The sequence below is a fragment of the Oreochromis aureus genome, linkage group 6, assembly GCF_013358895.1.
Source record: "Oreochromis aureus strain Israel breed Guangdong linkage group 6, ZZ_aureus, whole genome shotgun sequence".
In the NCBI taxonomy this organism is placed as follows: domain Eukaryota; kingdom Metazoa; phylum Chordata; class Actinopteri; order Cichliformes; family Cichlidae; genus Oreochromis; species Oreochromis aureus.
Genome location: NC_052947.1, coordinates 8,655,091 through 8,677,881, shown reverse-complemented (window position 1 = coordinate 8,677,881; position 22,791 = coordinate 8,655,091). Strand labels below are relative to the sequence as shown.

Here is a 22,791-nt window from a genome sequence, read left to right as displayed (position 1 = left end):
TTATCGATTTGATTTATATGATCAACCGTTAATCTCTCCATCTTGCATTTTGTAAGGCCCTCCATGTCCCCATCACAACAAACCAGGCCATGCCTCATCCGCTGAGCCTGTGGCCCTCACTGCTGCCTCCGCCACAGACGGCTGCCCCCAGTGCGCGGCAGCGCTGACGCTCTCTGACGGGGTGGGACCAGTTCGCAATGCAGCGAGTGACGAAACAGAAGAGGGAACTGTGGAGGAATCAGATAGGGATGGTGTACAGTCCGGTACTAAAGGGAAGGACAAACAAGGCCATGAAGGTGCAGAGTCCTGTTGTAGTCCGAAGAAGGGATGCAAGGAGCTGTGGTACGAGATCAGGATGAAACTGTGGGGCATCGTGGAGAGCAAGTACTTTAACCGAGGCATCATGATCGCCATTTTGATCAACACCATCAGCATGGGCATTGAGCACCACGAGCAGGTACAGCTGGCTTTTTACATTTGTTCATGTTTCCTTCTCCACTCCCCTCATTTATTTCATTATTTGGGAAATCTTTCATTGTTTAATTAAATGTTTAATTATCTTAATTATCTCTCTCTGTCTTTCATATATATAGATGGTTATGCACTAGTGTGCAAAAGTTTTCAGACAGTACTCATTTCTTCATGTTTACTTTGTTCCCATTTCTTTATTATTAGATTCAGCTAAAGATAACACAGTTTTACAGGCATGAAGTATAATTTTTGCACCAACAGCGTGATTTCCAAACAGTTATTAGTTGCAAACTTGGCATATCTCGGCACAGTGTGTCCTTTTGAAGAATTCAGGAAACTGGACATGGAGTGGACAAAAGGTGACAGGACTACAAAACTATCTACAGCAGATGAACAGTATCTGAAAGTCACGCCCTTAAGAAATAGCGGAAAAAAATTGAGCACTGACACAGGACCTGAGAGATGCAACTTGCCCTTCAGGTGGTCCATCTATTGTTCGCTGATGCCTCATCATAAATGGTCTCAGGTGGAAAGGTGACAAGGAGTCATTTGTAAGGAATGGAAACAGGAAGAAATGATGGAAGTGTGTTGTGTCTGTATAGGTTTTCAGTCATCCAGGTAATGGTGGTCTTTATGTTTGCATGAGCTAAAGTCTTAAAAATAGGCGTGGGTGATTACCTTCACCCTGTGTGACTCATATGATCAGTAGTGGGTCAACAATCCTCAGGAAACTTTCCAAATGAGACAACCCGCACTAGGGGTTAAATACCGGTGACTCTTGAATAGGTATGGGTATCGTTTAGGTTTTATCCGATACCGGTGCCAAACCGGTACTTTTGAAACGGTGCCGGTGCTTAAACGGTGCTCAAACCGGTGCTTAAAGAATGGAGAACACAAAATTGGTCCAAAAACCTCTCATGTTTAGCTGTTTTTTTGTAAAAAGATAACAATGTTAGCCTTTTCTGCAGCTATAGGGCATATATGGTCTCACTCTTGGCTGGAAGCAGTGCTTAAACAATGGAAAAAACACAAACTTTGCCCAAAAACCTCTCATGTTTAACTGTTTTCCACTTTTTCTTTGGTCATTTTAGCCTTTTTGGCCAGGGTGAAGGGAGTATCTGCCATCAAACAAGAAGACAGCCGCATGTAACTACGACGGTGTTTGCTAGTTCACCTTACATGCATTAATTTAATAACGTGGTTAGCGTACTCAACGTTAATTACACACGAACAACATGAAGCTACTCACGCAGAGGAGAACGGCTGCTGCTGCCATCATCATCCGTCATCATTTCTGCTACGGGCTAAGGGCTCAGGGCTAAGGGCCAGGACTCTACTCTTCGGGTTTTTGGGGGATGTTGCTAACTCCGGGTCCGATAACAGGCACCACACCCGCAGTAGATGTGCACGGTGTGAGGTCTCGCAGCAAGCTATCAAACACGGCGCATTTCTCGGCTTTAAAAAAAAAACCGCTATGCATCGCCAGGTGTTTCATCAGATTTGAGGTGTTACCTCCTTTGACAGTATCACAGTATCAGCTTAAAGCACTTATGGCAGGCTGCTGAGTTTGCATCTTTTGCTGTGAAGTACAGCCAGACTTTTGACCGCTTCGCCTTGGGCATTTTTAATCTGTAGCTCTGCTCTAAAAGAACGTACGTACCTGGACCCACCTACTATCCTCGGAAACGTAAAATGATTGGCTAGAATTGGCTCAGGGAAAAAAACCCACCGAAATAAAGCACCGAAATGTGCGCTGCTTTTCGGTCTGGTTACTACCGTTTGGCACCGGACACCGGTACCCATCCCTACTCTTGAAGCTTCTAATAAAGTTTCTTAGATGAGTGCTGAAGCGTTTTTGCAAATATAAAAAAGTCGAGATGCCTTCTTTGTCAAGCTCTTAACACTGAGGTATGCCAAATTACACAAGAGCAATGGGTCCTATGGAGTGATGAATCCATGTTTGATTCAAATCGTCATCAGCATTGTTCGCATCAGTGGGTCAGGAGAGACGTACAACATGGTGTACACACTTCCTATTCAGATATAATGGGTGACTCAAGACTTTTGCACAGTACTGTATATAGATTTTTTGTTGTCTATCAGCACGGACACTTAACTACTGTCAGCAAACAATTCAACAATAATAACTTTACAATAATTTATAACTTGGACAATTTTTGACGACTTCTAGAATTGCACAACAAAGTAATTTGTGTACATTGAAACAGTTGTGTAAGTATCAGTTGAGACTACAGCAAACTATTGAGATGTTAGATGCATGTGCTGCAGATTTTCTCTGTCATAGTTGTTATAGAAAGTAAAGACAGCCATGTTGGCTCCTTTGTAGATTACAAAGTCGCTTCTACCTCTTTCCTGTCATTGCCCTGCATGTCCACATTCCTGCAGTGTAAAGCTCCTCCCCCAGCCGTACAGGTGTTGGCTTAATTTTGTCTTTATAGTGTGCTTCCCCAGTTTATGCAACAGATTGCATCTAGGATCATGACATCATATTTTACAAGCGTGAACTTTCGTTTGGATCGCACTGATTAAACTCTCTCCAAGCAATGAAAATAAGGCACTTCCTGTTCTCTTTTAACTTTCACTGATTTTTCCTCCTTTTCTTCTTCTTTCCTCTCTGTTTCTGATGCTCGGCTTTGTGAACTCTTTTTTTTTCCCTATCAATATTTCTTGCTTTTGCTATACCATCGCCCACTCACGCCTGCCACCGCCGCAGTGGTGGGTCGTCTCTCATCTCAGGGGCTGCTAAAAATAGAGGCAGAACGAGAGAGGCAGAGAGAGAGAGAGAGAGAGAGAGAGAGAGAGAGAGAGTCTTTGCTGCTTTAATGGTGAGGAAATAGTGAGCTGAAATGTCTGTGGTTCCACTGCCTGTTTAGCAAACTGAAGTCATGCGTCCCTCTGTTTGAACAGTGAGTATCAGAGGCTTGATCTGCCTCATCACTGTGATTTTCCACCTGTAGAGAAGGGAGGTGCTTACACCTGTCCAAGGTTTTGTTGTTGTTCGGGGTGGTTTTTCCTTTTTTTTTGATATCCAACAGCCACTACGGCAGGAGACCAGACATTATTCAGACAGTGTAATGGACAATGCCCAAATGTCATCCTTTGATGCTATCAGTTCTGTAAATATGTGTTGTATAGGCTGTTTATTAATTCTATCAGAACATTGTAGAAATTCACAGACAGTTACTGAGAGTGGAGAGGGAGAAAAATGAGAATTAAGAACTAACAAAAGGGTAAATTTCTAAAAGGCTAAACAGGGGACCATGAATGGGGTGGTTGCTATCTTATAGACCATGTGAGAAGATGTGTTTGCCAGGATGACATCTTCATTCAGGCGGCCGGGTTGATGAATTTTTGATTTTTCATTTCCGTTGTATTTATATAGCCCTTCAAATCACAACAGTCACCTCAAGGCCGTTTATATTGTAGAGACCCGACAATCAGATCACCCGCTATGAGCAAGCAGGTGGAGACAGTAGGGAGGAAAAACTCCCTTCTAACAGGAAGAAACCTCCAGCAAAACCAGGCTCAGGTAGGGGCAGGCATTTGCCATAACCGGTTTGGGGTGAGGAAACTTTGTATGTCCAAAGTTGACATACAATCTATTTTAGTGCCAGTCCTTCATCAACTCGTGGCATTTTGTCCTCTTTGTCTCTTCTACCACCTTTAAATCTCCTCATCTTTAGTTCTTTTGGCCTCGGATAGCAATGTCTAATACCCAGGCTCAGCGAGGAACAGAATTTTCAGCTGTTTCGGCCAGCTGTCATCACCGAGGTTTGTGCTGTGGAAAGACTCTCAACAGAGCAGATTTGAATGTTTTTGCTGGCAGCTTTTCTTGACAAACAGTATCATCCATAGTATGTGGTCTTGAGGACCTGGTAGTAAAACTGACAGGTTGTTCCTCTCGCTTCTAACCACTGTTAGTTCATGTGGACACCCTGTTCCTTTCGTGACAGCCAGGATCCTGTCATCTTCTAGCCGCAAGTTCAACTTAATCACCGTCCTCCTCTTTTGTGCCAGAGAACAAAATAAAACTTTATCTACATAACAACGTATATATATAGTAATTAGAATAGCGAGTCACTGCCCGGATTTGGCACTTGCAGAGGGTTCAGCCCATTTACTCTCTTTCTTGAGGGCCAGGACTTGGGATGGAAGATGCCAGAGAAGGAAGCAGTGAGATAACCTCTGTGGCCCATCTCAGCTGAAACTGCATTATTTGTTCCCTTTGTGCAGTAGGACGGGTAGGCTAACTTCACGTTGGGACACTCCACTGGAATAAAGTGGTGAATCGGGCATCCATTCCAGAAAGTGTTTGTTTGAAAGTGCCGAGCTCACTTCCTTGTTTTGCGTCATTGTGGGTAGAAAACCTGCAGTTTTTCTTGTGTGTGACTGTTTTGGACTGACAGAGAATTAACTGAGGAACTGATAAAAAAACTCATAGTGGATTCTTTGTCTTTAGTTTTGTGAATGAACTCAAGCAACTGCATTGAACTGAGATCATGGACTATTAGTGCACTGAATTTACTAGTTGATGGTGTTTTATATTGTTTTTGTGTTTGGGTGTTTTGAATATATTTCTGTGTGTGTGTATTATAAATTGCATTGGGTTTGTTTTCAATCAGTGACCAGGGTGTTGGGTCTTAAATGTGCAAACATTCTTTGTGTAGTTTGCATTTAAACTGAATCACTCTTATATGTCAGGGAAACCTGGCCGCCACCCCAGAAGAAGACGTCCTTGTTGAGCGTCCTTGGCTAAGCAAAGCATCACAATACCACTGCCAAATCTTTTGCCCACCAGTATACACACCCAATAATGTCAGTCCATCTACTTTTTAGCCAGTTTATATCCACCGCTGAGCTTGATGAACTGCCCAAGTGAGATAACATATCAGAGAAAAATAACTGTCATTTGAGAATTAATGATGCGGGAGGGGGTGCATAGCACTGCTGTATGATTGTCAGTTATTAAAATTGTTATTAATTAAATAAGGTTGCAGGACCCAAAGACAACACAAGGTCCTGGGTCAATGATAGGCCACATATGTCAATCTGAAAAACTTACTCACACTTCTGACCAACTTGGTAACTAGAAGAGCTTATTGTAGCCAGTAATGTTATATTTAGCTCCAGCCCGGTAAACAAGTATAATACTGTATAACAATACTCTATTATAGATAATAAGTTACTTTGTCCATGTCAATCCCTGCAGATTTCACTCAAATTTATCTTTTTTTTTCAACAAACCTGAGGTTTATACATCAGAACTGAATCCTGCTTACACATGGGCTAATTGATGATTTATCAAGTCAGACTGCTGCAGGGTGTTCTCCGACATCTGTCTGTAGCAGAGATGGGTGAGGTCAAGCTTGCAAAGAATGCATGCCGGTATCCTTAGTAAAGGGAATTAGTAATGAATCACCCTCCATGAGATGCAGAAAAGATAAATAACTTAAAAAACACACCAAAAAAGCATATTTAATAAATTTAATAAATCATGTTTTCAGGGACCTTGTGTCTTATTAAGAGGAGACGAGCTCCCTCTGGCTCCCCTGTAGTTCGCACCCTGCTGAAATGGCATTCCTGATCCCTGAGAATGCAACCACTGCTACTCCGGCATCATCACATTGGATCCTTTCTGTTTGCCTTTAATTCTAACATTCGGGCAAAGACAGACAATCATAGAGCAGCGCTGTTTGATCTCTATCCGTAAACTTCTTAATTATTAAATAAAGTCATTACCAAGAGAAAACACATGTTGTTATCTCGAGATAACGAGAAAAATGAAAGATCATTGTGGCCATGGATGTTTTTAGCTTCTCTACTTTAGTTCATGAAAGTTGGCCTGAGAATAGATGTGGTCTTAATAATACAGTACATAATAATACAGAGCACTTGGAAAGTGTTCACAGAGTTTCAGTTGTTCTACATTTTTCCATGTTACAACCAATGTTCCCTCTAATTTTTCATGTGTCTCAACAAACACACAAACTCCCTGAGCAGACCCTTGGACCACTGTGAGCAACAGCAGACGTGTGCATCCTGGTCACGCCAGCATCGCATGCATCCAATTTACATCGTTTATTAAAAGAATCAAATTACAGCATTTACATTTATGTTAGAATACTTTTAATGAAGGGCTTTAGCCCACTTATAATGAAAATTACAAAAATCTTGTTCATGACCTGTGTGGTATGTTAACACTATTAAAAGTCTAAATATTTAATTTTAATTATGGCAAAACATGAACTGCCAACCAAACCCAGCCAGCTATGAACTCCAATTTTGAAAGCACACTTAACATTTTTACTTTAAAGCTCTGACTTGTCTTATGAGTATGAGCCAGAGTGTGAAGCTCCTGCTGTGCACTGGGTGAGAGAGTCCTACTGTGGTCTGGGAGAGAGTCCTGTAAAGGTCCTCCTTGTGGTGCAAGGGTGCTCTGGAAGAATTGAGACATGTACACCTTTTAGAGATAAAATTTTGTCATGATAAAATTAAAACTTTCCCATTTTGCACAAGGACATGTGTGCTGTAGCACAAGCATGTGGTACTGTGAAAATTCCATTAACTTTGTAAAATATTTAATTACACAGTAGCATTTCTGCTACTCATAGTAATAGGATTTAATGATTATTGACCATTATAGATGAAAATTCTTATAAATGACACTAAAATAAGCACAAAACTGATTAAGAACTTAAGTTTCACCTAAATTTTTCCGTCTGTCCTTCTCACATCTCCAACGGTTGCACATGTTGTCATTAGCGTGTCTTCACTCCTCATCAGCCACACTGTTTGGCTAGCTAAAACACCAGCCGGCACTGCTGGCTGACTTCTGGCATGGTAAGTGGTATGTCATCCAGATGTGGGCCAAGTCTGGCATAGATGGCACTGTCTATGTGATGGCATGCCACATCTGGCCCGATTGTGGTTTGGTTTATGTGGCCCAGGCTCATAGAAAACAGGTCTGGCCCGGATCTGGCATCAAGCTGGCACTTCTGACTGACCGGTGTCATGGCAGAGTGTATGTCAACCAGATGTGGGCCAGGTCTGGCAATGATGGCACTGTTTATGTTCCTATTTTCCTATTTTAGTTAGAAGACCTAAATGCTATGTTGCAATACTATACATCTATGGTGGCCAATGTTTCAAATGCAGGTTTGACAGGTTTGTGAGTGAACACTTTATCCAAAACCTAGTGAGGGTTTACTCATGTTTATCACTGGGTGGCTGTAGCTCAGGAGGTAGAGTAGGTCACCTACTAATCGGAAGGTTAGTGGTTCGATCCCTGGCTCATCCAGTCTGCCTGTTACTGTGAACGTAGTTAGGAAGTGCTCAGTGTAGTGAAAGTGTGTGAATGTGGCATGTTGTATAGAGCACTTTCACTAATCTGTGAGAGTAGAAAAGTGCTGTATAAGAAAAAGGCTGAACATAGATTTGTCATGTTACTTTTTCACTATTATGTTCTGACACATGTTGTTATTACATGGCTCGATTAAGGTCCACATTAGGCTGACATCTGGGGCCAGAGCTGAAACTGTTCTGGGCCAGCACAGTGTGTCTGCAACTGGCCTTGTGCTGGCCCATGTGTCGGTTGCCTCTGGCAAACCAGGTCTGGGCCACCAAACGGCCGTCCTTCTTTGCGGTATGTGGGCCATGTGTAAACACATTGTGTGGGCCTGATCTGGGCCATACCAATTTTGCTATGTGGAAATGTGCTGTATACTGGGGAGTGACTTCTGGCCACTGTACCATACAAGACTTAAGATTGTTGTCCAGTTGGATATTTTGAGATCAAGTCACTGGATGGTGAACTCTAGGAAAAGTCTGAGGGCTTCCAAATTTCTCCTATCCACAGATGATGGAGACCGCTGTGCTCGTTGATTCGTATCACTGATTCTCAGATCTCTGAAGTTCAGTCGTTCTCAGTTAAGATCTCAGATCAGAGTACTTCTTCAGATGTTGTTCTGGGTTCTTTTGTGACTGTTCATGTGCTCTTGTTCTTCACTGTTCCATATTTTCTCTATTTGTGGATAATGGCGCTCAATGTGGTTCGCAGGACTGCCAAAGTCTTAACTGAGAAATCACCAAGGGGGCAGAACTGTATATGGCTAAAGATAAACATGAATAAATAAAGTCAAATAAGCATAAGACAAAAAAATAGCAAAAAACTGATTGTCCAACACATTTATTGCATGTTATTTATGCAGAATTGACCGGCTCATTTGAACAAGAAGAATCCACTAAGAGCTGGACAAATTAGATTAGGATGGCACACACACAGACCTAAAGACGATGATAGTCAGCAGCACCATCTGACAAAGCTAATTGCGTATAAGCATCCAATTTATGTGTCTCACTTTTTAAGCCAAAATCAAAAAGAAGTTCAATAGGCTGCAAGACTTTGTGATGCACTGAGTCATTGCATGACCTCATTTAGTTGAAGATTCAAGGTCAAGTTTGATTTCCTCCAACAGTGTGCCAAGGACAAGTGCTTTGGCATTGTTGGCATTTTGCCATTTCAAATAAATTGGCTCAAATGGTGAAAATTTCCTTTCTTTTCAAACTGTTGTACCTGTTTGCTGCATTATTCACTGAGAAAGTTACGACTATGAACCTTGGTTTAACTGCAGTGTATGATTGATTTGAACACCTGTCCTTGACAAATGTAGATTTGACTGTGTGATTGCAGGTATTTTTAGAGCCCAAACTACTAGTTCACAAGTGAATTTGGCTTACTGTTCTAAATCAACCTGGAAGTCCTCAGTATGATAGAAAATCCCTGCTTTTCTAATTTGATTCCATGTATCAGCTAATCAAAAAACTCAAGTCTTTAGATCTGTTCCCAGGTCTGCAGTAATGAGACAGCAGTAATGGATCTCCAGGGACTGCCAGCACTGTTTGGCTGGTCTGGACACTGGTGGGCATACATCATTAGCCCATGTTTTCACACTGCAAACAGTCATTAGGCATGACAAACACACAGTATATAGGGGTAACAAAAAGCTGCACACATGCGCGCAGACATGTAAATATGATAAACACAGTGCTCATTGATTCTGGGATGTTGAAATGTCATTGCTGAAGTTGCAGAGGAGCTCTGTGGAATAGAGATGTGCTGGAAATCACGAATGTGCCAGATTTAGTGTTTTGCATGTGTGTCTGTGTGTATATATATATATGGCTGTTCTTCATCATATTGAGCAAATCTATACAAAAAGCCAGAAAGAGAGAGATGTGTTCAAATGAAACAGAACAACATTAGACGACAAGCAAAAAAAATATATATGTATATATATATATATATATGCCGAGTATAACCTGGAAGTCCCAAGGTCAAAATGGGAGATGCCCCCAAGGGTGGTGGAGAATGACCGAGCTAAGATCCTGTGGGACTTCCAGATACAGACACAGACTCCCAAGCTAGTCGAGTGGCTCCAGCAGATCCCGGGAACAACATTGGAGATCTCTGTCCAGAAGAGCGCAGTCCTGGGAACAGCTAAGATACTGCGCAGGAACCTCTGGTAGAGGACCCGAGCTTGAAGGATAAACCGCCCGTAGGGGCGTGCTGGGTGTTTTTTTTTGTAGATATATATATATATATATATATAGCAAAGGCGTATGGAGGAATGAAATAAATAAAACAACAAAAAAGAAATAACAAATGTTTGTGCTAGAGTGTTAATAAGTTGACTTATTATGATTAAATATGGGCAGTGCAATTACCGTGATGCTAAACTGACAACTGAAGACCAAAAAGAAGCTGTATATGAAATCTGAGCTCTTAAAGACTTTTTTTGGATATAAATGTGGTCTTTCAGCTGTCTTCAGGATGGACTGAGTACATTTTGTTTCTATAATTAAAATCTGCAAAATGTATTGATGAGCTTTATAATTGGTTTAACTGTTGCCTGCTGCTGTTTGGGATCGGTGCAGACAGCAGATTACAGACTATTTGAACATGTCAACTATATTTTACTGATTGTCAAACAAACTGAGACCTCCAGAAGAGAGATCTTTATTATCTTTAAAGGTTTTCTAATCAAGCATAATTACACTTTCTTTTTAGCTAGTAACTAGAGGCTTGTCTGTTTTGAATGTCACTACGTATCATCCTTATATACCTCTCTTTCGTTTCTAATTTCTCTTACTTTTATTTGTCTCTATGCTATCAGCCAGAGGAGCTCACCAATGTTCTGGAGATCTGCAACATCGTCTTTACAAGCATGTTCTCCTTGGAGATGATCCTCAAGCTCACAGCTTTTGGTTCTTTCAACTACCTGAGAAACCCTTACAACGTCTTTGATGGGATCATTGTCATCATAAGGTACTAAAACACTGATTGCAGTTGTTACGTACAGCTTTTAAAGGCTGCCCTTATGCGTGGACAGCCATACATATGTCAGAGCTAAATCACACAAAGTTAAAGGTAATTTTAGAGTTTGAATGTCCTCAATAGCACAAGAAAAGGGAAGTAGGCTTTGGGGAGTAAAAAAAACTTGTTTCTAATATATTGACTGATGTAATTTAGATATCGGCTTTTTTTTTTCATTTGCCAGACTATTCTGGAAAGAGAGCCTGCAGTTTAATTATTCATACTTTGTCAAATTGTCATGTGCGTTCTATCTTGTTCAAATGTACCACCTGTATGGATTTAGATGCCAAAGCGTCAGAAAGCAGCAAACAGATTTTGTCTTTTGTTTTGTGTGCCTGGAAGCTTCAGGTGAGTGGCAATGCCTTTGATCTGCTGCCGTTTTTTCCCCCCAATTCATCTGGTTAGGCGCCTTTGTGTGTGATCCCCATTATAACCCCGAGATCAAATACACATCAAAGCAACTAAAACTGAACAAGATCAAATGTGCAACCCATCACAGAAGATACACGGTGATTGAACATATCTACATCTGTCTTCTTATCTCTTGCCCCGCTACCCATTTCCATCTCTTTTTCTATCTGAACGTCCTCAGCTATTTATACTGAGCTGCTATGCAAGGGTCCCTATTCGGTCTTTGTCAATTCAAAGCCAACGCTATTTTGATGTGCTGAGTGAGGCCTTTGAAAGCCAGCGACCCGAGGAGACGTGTTTCTTTAAAGGCATATTTTTCATGAGAGAACGTCTCTCTGTTCATGTTAAATGTCCGTCAGAATGAGAAAGAAAATAGAAAGCAAAACTTCAGCCATCACGTTTTGTGAACTCATGTACCAATAAAAGCATTTAGAGCTTCACTTGCAATCTCAAGAACCCTGGTAACCTTCTAGTGGACAAATTAATTACTTGAAGATTAAAAAAGTGACCACAAATTTAACATGGATCAGTTACTACATTTACTTGAGTTGATGGGAGAAGAAATGAGAAATTAGAATCAGTAGTGATTCCCTTAAAGGTTAGGGACTTGAAGGTGTCTAATGATGAAGATGAACACTTTTGGCCTTGTGCTGCAGCAATAATTATCTGCAATATTACTTGAAAATGATCTTGAGCAATATTTCTCCAGGCTTTCAGAAGATCTTCCAAAGTTTTCCTTCGGCCATTGGATTCAAGATTTTCAATTCATTGCATGTGCAGGGTTTGCAGGAGAACTAAAGTGTGGTTTCTCTCTCAGTCTAGCATAGAAGGAGAATTATGAAAAGATGAAAGGACACTCCAGGGGATATAAAATAAATCAAGCCTATGTGCAATAGTGCAGTAGTGCAAATACAATAGCAAAGATGTGTTGTGTTGAGTCCTTGTGTGCAACCAGCTAAGATAAACCTCTTGAATGTGTTACAGTCCAGTGCTAGTGTGTGTTGACAATGGCTGCTTTCTCATTGATTTTCAATGCAGTCCTTGTACTTGACTATTTTCAGAGGAATTTTGTTAAGCCACTTAACACTGACCTTTGAATCATTCATGCTTTAAAATAAGGCACGTAATGCAAGTGATGAACCAGGGCTGTGTGCACACGATGGACAACAGAGCGAAGAAGCAGTTTGAAATTGGTTTTTTAGGCATAAAATATGTTCCCATTTCTTTAGTCTTTAGTTCCCATGAGCCAAAATGTTTCAGACGGTTTTTTCTACTCTTTGCTGTGTGTGATGTCCGTGAGAGTGGATATTCATCATATGGTCATCTCACGCAGGGCAGGTGTAGTCGCAACCATAGCCAAAACGTGTTTGCAAGAAATGAGCAAAACACAAAACAAAACAATTATTCTTCGTCCTCATAGACTCGCAGTACGTGTGCAAGTGTTTTTTTTATGTCTATGTTAAAATGGACATTTAGCAGTATTTTTGTGCTTCATCCCTCAGTGTATGTGAGATTATCGGCCAGTCGGACGGTGGTTTGTCTGTTTTGAGGACCTTCAGGCTGCTGAGGGTGCTGAAACTGGTGAGGTTCATGCCAGCTCTCAGGAGACAGCTGGTGGTCCTGATGAAGACCATGGACAACGTGGCCACCTTCTGCATGTTACTAATGCTCTTCATCTTCATCTTTAGGTAAGGTGTACACACTGTGTGATCAGAATAAAAGAAGAAGAATGTAAACGGCTTGTTTGATCCGTTTCTTTCAACTGTGTTTTTAGTTGGTGTCAGGAACAGTACTGTGAGACAGATCTCTGTTTCACCCTCTACTTTCATGGTGTGGCACGTATTGGCTTTAGATCTGCACAGCTGCTTACCAGCAACCATTGTAGCACAGAAGGTCACAACATTCCACAGCAGCTATTAACCCTGGGTACAAAATAACAAGCAGACCCTTGATGATCTGGTTAGATTTTAACAAGCATAGACTTAAGTAAGTAGAGCAACAAGGGCACATTTGTGATGCTCAAGCACTGCCACAGAACTGCTTTGAGAGTTAATAGGTCCTTTAGTGGGTGTTCAGTGTACACAGTATTTGTTGTCTTTATTTATATCGTTTTCAGACTTACATGCCACTCACATTCCTGAAATTTTGTTTTGTAATGTGTGAAGGAAAATGACCCTGAGATCTCAATGTGCTTTAAAAAATCCCTTGTGTGTCTGTTCAGACTCATACACAGGGTTAACGTAAAAGGAAATAATTGTTAAATTAAATGTTATTTTACATGCAGTGTTTAAAAAAAAAGTCATCAGACAACTTCATTTTTCTGTTGGTTAGATTTTTAACAGCTAAATTTAACGCCACATTTAATACCCATAATGGCAACGTAAATGCTTTTTTTATTCAGAAATGTTACTACATGAAAAGTTCGAGACTGCTGGTGAATGTTTAGTTTGGTACTTTTCATTTTACATGGTCACTGGAGCGGATTAAATCTCATGTAGCCATTCCCCAGCGTCCAACAGCACTCAGGCATTTACAGCCATCTAATTTATTTCAGCTAGGAAAGTCACACAGTACAAAACAAATGATGACACTTAAAAATAAATAAATAAATAAAACAGAATTTACACAGTTAGGAACTGTTAGGATACAGATACAGCTTAATTATCCAAAGCTTCTTTGTGTGTGATTCTAAAAAAGACGACTGTATTTGTATCGTACTTCAATAGATTTAACAAAGATCTACATTTAATTATTAGTCAGGTACATCAGATGATCCAGTGTTTGTTGTGTGGTATATTGTATTGCAGTATCCTTGGGATGCACATTTTTGGATGCAAATTCAGTCTTAAGACGGAGACTGGAGACACAGTACCAGACAGGAAGAACTTTGATTCCTTGCTGTGGGCCATTGTCACTGTTTTTCAGGTATTCAACCTATCTTAGTTTCCAATCTGCACTTCTCTTTATATGAGCACAACATGCCTCAAACTACAGTCACACCAGGGTCTTTAAACAGGGTCAAGTTGGCAATTACCTGCCATCACTTTGTGATAATTCATCAGTTAACTGTGACAAATCCAAGCAAATCACAAACATTTTTCTGTCTGCTTACACAAAAATTCACATTGAAACAGTCACATCAATGTTTTAAATTCAGAGTACAGCCAGAACCTGATAGACTTGAAACAGAAACTCTGAAATTTTTCTACAAATAGTGACGTAGTTGCTGCTGGGAAGCAGTTTCTTGCTGTTGGCAAAGTTAGCAACCAGTTGAGTTGACTCCGTCAAAGAGATGCAGTGGTGACTGACTAAAATTGGTTGCACATGGGGATCCAGTGCAATCACCTTGCAATCCAAAGTGGTCACCCATAGCTTAACCCTTTCATCCATGAGTTATGACAACCTCAATCAGGATTTTTTTATTCATCTTTAGGCATGAAAAAACCATAGGCATGATTTTTTAACTTCATTTTTTAAACGTACTTTTCAAAGAGTTTTTTACATGTCCACTTAGGTGGACAACGCTGGCTGACCAGTGGGTGGCAGGGTATGGAGTGACACATCAGTGTCCAATGTAGTGGTTTATGTGCAAGTATACCATCAACACTGACACAAATACAAGAAAACAGCCTTCAGTGGAATAGCTGTCCACTGTAGTGACCACTATGCGTGAGAGGGTTAAGGGTGCTGCATCCTCAACCTCTGGCCAACCAGCTGGTCACTGTAACTACTTCCAGTTGGTCAGTAAAAGTGAAAAAATTCTGTTTAACCAACCAGCCAAATTTTTTTATTGGTCACAAGGATGTTGCAGTCCTATTTTTACTCTAGCATGACTCGAGTCTTTTAGCCTTTAACAATAAGTAGGTCCTTTTTGTGTTACTAACCTCCTACGTCTGTCTGTGCAAATCTCAAAGATTCTGACCCAGGAGGACTGGAACGCAGTTTTGTACAATGGTATGGCAGCGACCTCACCGCTTGCTGCTCTGTACTTTGTGGCCCTCATGACATTTGGAAACTACGTCCTCTTCAACCTGCTGGTCGCCATCCTGGTTGAAGGCTTTCAGGCGGAGGTAAGGGGTGTAGGTAAACCCAATGCTGACTGCTGCCACATTTCAAACTGGATGTTGTAAGCTTGTTAATCTTTTAATTGTTACTCATCTAAAATTATTAATCCAATTCTGTGTTCATCAGTAGTGAAATATTTCAAATTATTATTGTTGTATTGGCCTCTAACGGCCACCAGAGAAACTCAATGAACATGATTGTGTCTGGTAATAATTTAATTAGTTTAAATAAGTCCAAATTATACCATGACTCAATGGAATAATTGTATAAATTGATGGAGGAGCACTTAGCTCACAGATATTTGAAAACATCCACCAAATACGTGCCACAATTCTAATATCGTAAAAAGCACGGCCTCGTAAGCTGTTTGCTGTCTCCTAAAAACATTTATTGCCGCCTGTGATTTAGATACATTTTCAAACTTTGGCACTTTCTCTCTATGTACCTTGACCCCATGCTTGCACTCCCTGCATAATGATCTCTTGTGTGGTCCTCTGATATCAGTCTGTCTCTCAAACTGAAGACGTTAACCTTTGGCAAAGACCTTCACAGCTAAATTAAACCGAGCTGTTGCCCTTTGTTGATTTCCATAATCACTGAATGGAGCAGATTTACATGTTTCCAACATGTCTAAACGGTCAACATTTCAACTGTTTTTCAGCCATCCATCTTATGGCATTTGACATAATGGATTAAATTCTATTTAAATCAGACTGTCTGCACAGTCCATGTAACTTATGTAATGTATTGCTTGCATTTGAACACAGCTCAAAATGTATTTTTGTCCTTTAAGTCTGTTTTTTCCGTTTTATGCATACAGCTGCAATGACTGTGTATTGAGCTGCCAAAACTCGGGTGACCTACAATCTAATGTGCCTCAAGTGCAATATGGATATTATGCTGCATCATCTTTTATCATTTCCTGTTACATAATAAACTCAGCAGAGGGGCTTTACATGCTAGCTTCTTTACATAGATGTATAAAACCTCATATATACAGTTTTAAAGTTGACTGTATCATCAGTCAGGCAAGGACAGACAAACGTTCCACACATAATGTTCAGAGTATTTGCTTTGTGCACTAAATATGGCAACTTCTATCAACAACAATAAAGCCATTAAATCCATAAAAAACATATTTCCTGCAATACTTCTTTTGAATGTCAAACTGTTATCACAGTACAAGCAGGAAGTGAAATGATGTACAGTGGGGGAAACAAATATTTGACACTCTGATAGAAAAATGAACAATCTGTATTTTTTTTGGTAGGTTCATTTTAATGGAAAGAGACCAAATATCAATCAAAAATCCAGAAAATACACATCACATAAAAGTTTTACATTGATTTACACACCACTGAGTGAAATAAATCTTTGATCCAAAAGATGACTTGGCGCTTGATGGAGAAACCCTCGTTGGTAAGCACAGGAATACGATGATTCTTATAATTTTTCACAAGATTTTCTCACATCTCGGGAGAGTTTTTGTCCCTTTAGTTTTCTTGGGTGAGTCTTGGCAACTCGAAGATTCAGCTCCCTTCACAGATTTTCTATAGGACTGATGTCTGGAGGCTGTGCACTGACCTTAATGTTCTTCTCCTTTGTTGCTTTGGCTGTATGTTTTGGGTTATCGTCATGTTGGAAGACCAATCAATGATCCATCTTCAGGATGGAAGAAAGGAGAGCAGAGGGAGGGAAGGAGGTTCTCATCCAAGACTTTATAGTACATGGCCCCATCGATTGGCCCCTCAATACGGTGAAGTTGTCCTGTATCCATACCAGCCCCAAAGCATAATTTTCACCTCTGTGCTTGACTGTGGGGTAGGCCTTCTTTATGTCATTCTCAGCGTTTTTCTTCCTCTGAAGATGGCGGGTCAAGTTTATGCCAAAGACCTCAATCTTGGTTTCATCTGACCAAAGCACTTTCTACCCTGTACATGTGGCTTCTTGAGCAGGGCGACCTTTCAGGCGCTTCAAGATTTCAATCACTCACGGTGCACTGTGGTCCAAGCTGCCTTCGGATCATTAAGAAGCTCCTCACGTGTAGTGTTGGGCCGATTCACCACCTTTCTCGTGATTATCCTTAACCTGTGAGGCAGCTCTTGCATCAAGCTCCAGACTGAGGAAGGCTGATGGTCATTTTATATTTCTTCCATTTCTGACTAATCGTACCAGCAGCTGTCAGCTTCTCACCAGGCTTCTTCCAGCCTGGTGCAGCTCCACAATTTTGTCCCCGACGTCCTTTGACAGCTCTGTGGTCTTACCCATGGTGGAGGAGGCTAGAATGGAAGAAAATATTTCTGTGGACAGCTGTGCTTTATACACATAATAAGTTGAGATCAGGAGTGTCTGTAATTCACTGATTAATGATTACTTGATTGTAATACGTGTGCCACATGGACACACAGCTAAAGAGGGAGCCAGAATTATAAATAAAACTGAATTGAATTGAGAATTCTGGCTTGGTTGTAGGGGATCAAATACGTATTTCACTCAGTGACAAATGTCTAGACCTTTGGTTGATATTCTGTCTCTTTTCATTAAAACCAAACAACAGTGAAAATTCAGACTGTTCATTTGTTTGTAGGTGAGCAAACTTGAGGTTTGAGAACATGAGGATCTAAATATAGTAAAAGAAATGAAAATCCAACAAAAATCAAGTTTAAAATCTGTTTTCTGCTGTAGAAAGAAAGAGTGATGATATATATTATAGTATTGGTCCCATAATAATAATTAAATACAGCAGAATTTCTGAAGCCATCCCTCTCAGTGGAAAACACAGCAAAAGTGATGCTGTCAATCTGCCCTCAGCTGTCAAACGATGTCAGATGATATCATTGGAAAATTGTAGTGTGGTTGAGTAACCCAGTTGAGTTTTCATACACAGATCAAAGCATTACCATATTCATGGCATGTAGCTATGATGTGTGAGTTGGGAGGGAAACATTGACACAAATCACGCGGCTCTTGATTGATCTTTCTGAAATGCCAAAACAAAACCCTGCCATCAGTCATTCGGTCTGTCTCTCTTCCTGCCTTTTATTCTCTCCTTTCTCTCGCTGTCGGCCTTTTCTCCTCCAGCTCTCTCCCCTTCCTCCACTCATCTGTTCTGGGTCTACTACTGCGACACACTAGGGGTTATTGAGCCAATTTACTCCCTCAGTGAAGACTGTAGGGGAAATTCCATTGGTCTTAACCAAGTCTGAGAGGGCTCCTGCAGCAGTGTGTCAGTACTTTGAGGGTTTTACAGACTTATCCTTGAGGAAGATTGTCTGATAGTGTGTTTAAATACGTCTGATAGCTGTAGTGAGGTAGCACTGTCTTTCCCTGGAGATTAAAGGTCCGGCATATGACAAAATCTGAAAAAAAAGTCTGTGACAAAAATCTTTTAGACCACGAGTCCTGTCTGATAGGTTGTTTTTTTTATCTACAGGGCGATGCAAATCGTTCATATTCAGATGACGATCACTCCTCCTCCAACTTTGACGAGAGTGAAAAACGCGACTCCATCAAGTTGTCTGGTAAGGGTAACATCCAAACTTTCTGATACACTCAGCTGCCATCTTATTAGTACCGCTAAGCTAAAAAAGGCCTGGAATAAGATCGACATTCATGAGGTCAGAATGTTTGGTTTTGTTAAAAATGTTTATTTTTAAGGATTTAACGCTAATACCTCAATTCACATACTGTATCATTCATCTCAAAATGGAACAACATGCTCAAGAATCTGCCTGCTCATCAGATTTTAGCTCTTTGTTTTTCACTGAGGCTTATCCAAAGGGAGTCTAAACGTGCTCAACTCAAACCAAGACGGAAGCGTTTGCCAAAAAGAATAGAGTAGTCGACAAAGATGAATGGGCTCTGTCTATATCCAGCCTCACAGTAAAAGTGTTGAAGCAGTACAGACTTCCTCAACAGACCCAACAAACAATGCAGTTCAGAGAGGATTAAATTTGAGTTCAGAGGCTGGAGGATCGCTTCTATACCATCTAAGTGGGCTACGGCTGCACGCACGATCTGGTCTCTGCACTACAGCGTAAGCAAAAAGGGAAGCTTGTAGACTCCGTCTTCATAGATGGGAAAATGCAAGGTTAACTCTGTCTATTCAGAGAGGATAGAGGTATACTTTTTCTTTGTTTGGCTTCAGCATGTTCGCATGGGTACATCAAGTTTTCCTAAGCATGTGTTTCCTGTTTGTCTGTCCCTGTCTGTCCATCCATCCAACCAGTTCTTATTAGGGCTGCCACAAACGATTATTTTGATAGTCGATTAGTCACCGATTATTTTTGTGATTAGTCGACTAATCAGATCATGCATCCATTGGACGTAAAACGTACAGCTTATTGCACCAGCATGCATCTGCTCTTAAATAACTATCATTAGCTTACAGCTTTAAGTGTTTAAGGTATGTGCTAACTAAAAATAAAGACAAGATGATAGTTTATTAAATTTTAATGAAATCTGCAGATTGCTTCGGTGAAGTTTAATAAACTCAGCCATCTGCTCCTTGCTATCTAAAATATAACAGGACACCGGAGTATGTTCTCGAGCATCTCACACTTCTGATAATCAGTTGTCTGCTTGACGTTTATTCAGCTGTGTAAAACTATAACTTTAATCTCAGCCAACCCAATTTACTCAGGAACAAATAAAATACTAAAAAAAAGCCAAACAATGAACAGTTTTAAGTTATCTAAGTGACTTATATATCATGTTTAACCTGAGTAGTGAAAGACGTTGGTGGGTTTGAAAACGATTTGCACGGAGTCCGGTGTTCTCACCGGCTCTAGTGAGCCTTGAACCCCAGCTAGCTATCGAGCTGGTGGGTAACAGACGTCTCCGAAAACGTCTGAGGGCTTTTGAAAATATGTGGTGTCTTGATAAACTGAGCAGATATTTGAAGTTTACACAGCTACATTCTGGCCTGAAAGCATGTTAAATGTTTATTTTTTGACCCAGAAAGAATAATAGTAATATTAAAACTAACTAGCTGCCGCCATTGTTGGAAACTGAGCAGGGCCGCGCTGAGCTGTGCTATGAATTCTGGGACACAGCTTCTTCTTCTTCTTTTGCCTTTAATGGCAGCTGGCATCCTTGTACATGCAGTGCTGCCATCTTCTGTTTCAGTCCGTTATTACACTCTCAAATCCTACTGCTCACTCCTGCGTCTTTTGTGATCTTACAAAGCTTCAAACGACGCGTCGACTATTAAATTAGTTGTTGACGATTTTGATCGTCGACATAGTTGTGACTAGTCGACTAATCGTGGCAGCCCTAGTTCTTATGAATCCATATAACCTGGGCTCTAGACTAACTTTTTGACATGGGCGCACCGGTACGCCTAACTTTAAAAACTTAGGCGTACCGGCACAAAAGTTAGGCGCACTCAAATTTTTCAACCGCATCGCTTAACACCGCAGTTTTAAATGTGCACTTTCTTTGTGGGCAAGTCCATACAGACAATATTCATTTCTAAATAATTAACTAACAATCTTGTGGTTAAAGTGCTTTGTCAATATTGTAGAAAATGTTAAACTTAATCATCATCTCAGCTCCTCTGACGACCTGTTTGCTGTTGCATGCTGCTGAAAGGCAGTGGGGAGAGGGGACACTTGGGCAGTGCATTTATTGCAGCATATAATGTGTTTTCTGGATACACTGCTGTTTTTTCAGCATTCAAAGATTGATGGCACCGTGTCAGAGCTGGCTATGAATTTCAGACGGATCAGTCCTTAACTTAACAAAAAAGTTATCAATCGTTCTTTTCATCTTTTCTTATTACCCACAGCTACATCCACTTCTGTCAGGCCTAGGCTGCTCACTAGGGCTGGGTATCATCACTGATTTCTATAATCCATTCGATTCTGATTCACAAGGTCCTGATTCAATTCGATTCAGTTTAGCCTCAGACAGTCAGAAATATTATAATTCTGATCATTTATCAGTACTGATACATGTGAGACTTCATCAGAGTTGTGAACATCACAGCAGGTACCTTTGTGTCAAAGTAACTGAGAATAAAACACAGAAAAACATGAAGGAGATTTGCCTGGTCTGGCGTTTTAAAGCAGATAACCTTAAAAATATTCTGCAATTTTGCATAATTTTAAGAAGTTTAAATTTCTTCAGTATTGAACAGCAGAAATTAGGCTTTCTTGTCCGAGGTCATTTAAGTGAGAAAAAGAAAAAGAAAAGAAAAAAAACAGTGGCCGACAGCGCTGTAAACAACGGTAGACTGGTGGGTAATAAGCGAATGGATAATGCAGAAAACAGAGATTTGAGACGGGAAACTGTTCTTGAAGTACAGAGAGAGAGAGAGAGCTGTGCATGAAGTGTGATTTTTATCGTGGTGGAAGCAAAACAGCAAACGTAAGAGGGAATTCATGACGACATTGATCAAATGTGAAGCGTAGTTTGCTGCTTCTTTTGCTGCTGGCTCGGCGAATTTTGGTTGGAGAGACAAAACCTGCAGCTCAGAATCAGCGCAAAAAGATGTAAACACAGCGCGGACCCGACGCATCAGAATCGCTAAGCTCCGACAGCGTGTCCGTGTTCGGGCCGTCGGGTGAGAAAGCTGAGAAAGACAAAGCTGATTGTGATGCGTCGGGTCCGCTCTGTGTTTACGTCTTTGTGTGGAATCCGTTAATGAATTGATATGACTTTCAAGCTACTCACCTCTCTCTTCCACCTGCACTTTCAACTGGACCACGGCCAATCAGAGAGGTCCCGCCCCTGACTATCTCTGATTGGTTTAGTGCACGATAGGGGCATAATGTGTGTCTGTTGTTGACCACACGGAGAGTTGCAGATTTTTATTTTTTTTTGTTACCCGAAAATATTTGGTCGCACCAGTGCGACCAAATATTTTTTTTTAGTTGCACCACTGAAAAATTTGGTCGCATTTGCGACCAAATTGGTCGCACTCTAGAGCCCTGATAACTCTTGAAAAGTCTTAAATTCATTAACAATCGAGAATGAAATGAGGATATTTTAAAAGACAATATGATAATTATGAAAACTAAAATATCAAATAGGAGAAAGTATAGGTATTTTATGTTCAAAAGGTCACTGCAACTCTTAAGTGTGAAGTCCCAAGACATAAGTACAACTGACCTGGGCCCTTATTAAATGGTAAAGGCTCAAACAAACCTATCAGAGAGACAGTAGAAACTTCAGGAGTGGCCAAATCAACAAGAGACCAAAGAAAACAATTGCAGAATTTTTATCTTTGGTTAAAAACACCTTAAAAACATTGAGACAAGACAAAAACACTCTTTAAAAGGTCAGTGTACCACTGTCATAGGCTCCAGTGATTCATAAATGTCACTAAAGAGGGTTTATAAAAAGACATGAGATAGTTTTCCATCACAGGGAAACAAAAGCTCCAGAGCAGTGCTAACAACTGAGCCGCCGTCATCAACCACTAAAGACTATTTTTGTCATGGTCCTGG

General features: G+C 40.6%; 1 protein-coding gene across 1 annotated transcript in view; it reads left to right on the top strand.

The window, feature by feature from the left end:
• LOC116317348 (voltage-dependent T-type calcium channel subunit alpha-1I-like) overlaps nt 1-22,791 on the top strand; it is a 186,518-nt gene that overhangs the window by 98,413 nt on the left and 65,314 nt on the right. The window contains exons 10-15 of the mRNA XM_039613171.1: nt 57-457; nt 10,665-10,816; nt 12,778-12,963; nt 14,083-14,200; nt 15,190-15,345; nt 18,774-18,861. Coding sequence (XP_039469105.1) covers nt 57-457; nt 10,665-10,816; nt 12,778-12,963; nt 14,083-14,200; nt 15,190-15,345; nt 18,774-18,861 — 1,101 coding nt within the window. The remainder of the gene's footprint in view (nt 1-56; nt 458-10,664; nt 10,817-12,777; nt 12,964-14,082; nt 14,201-15,189; nt 15,346-18,773; nt 18,862-22,791) is intronic.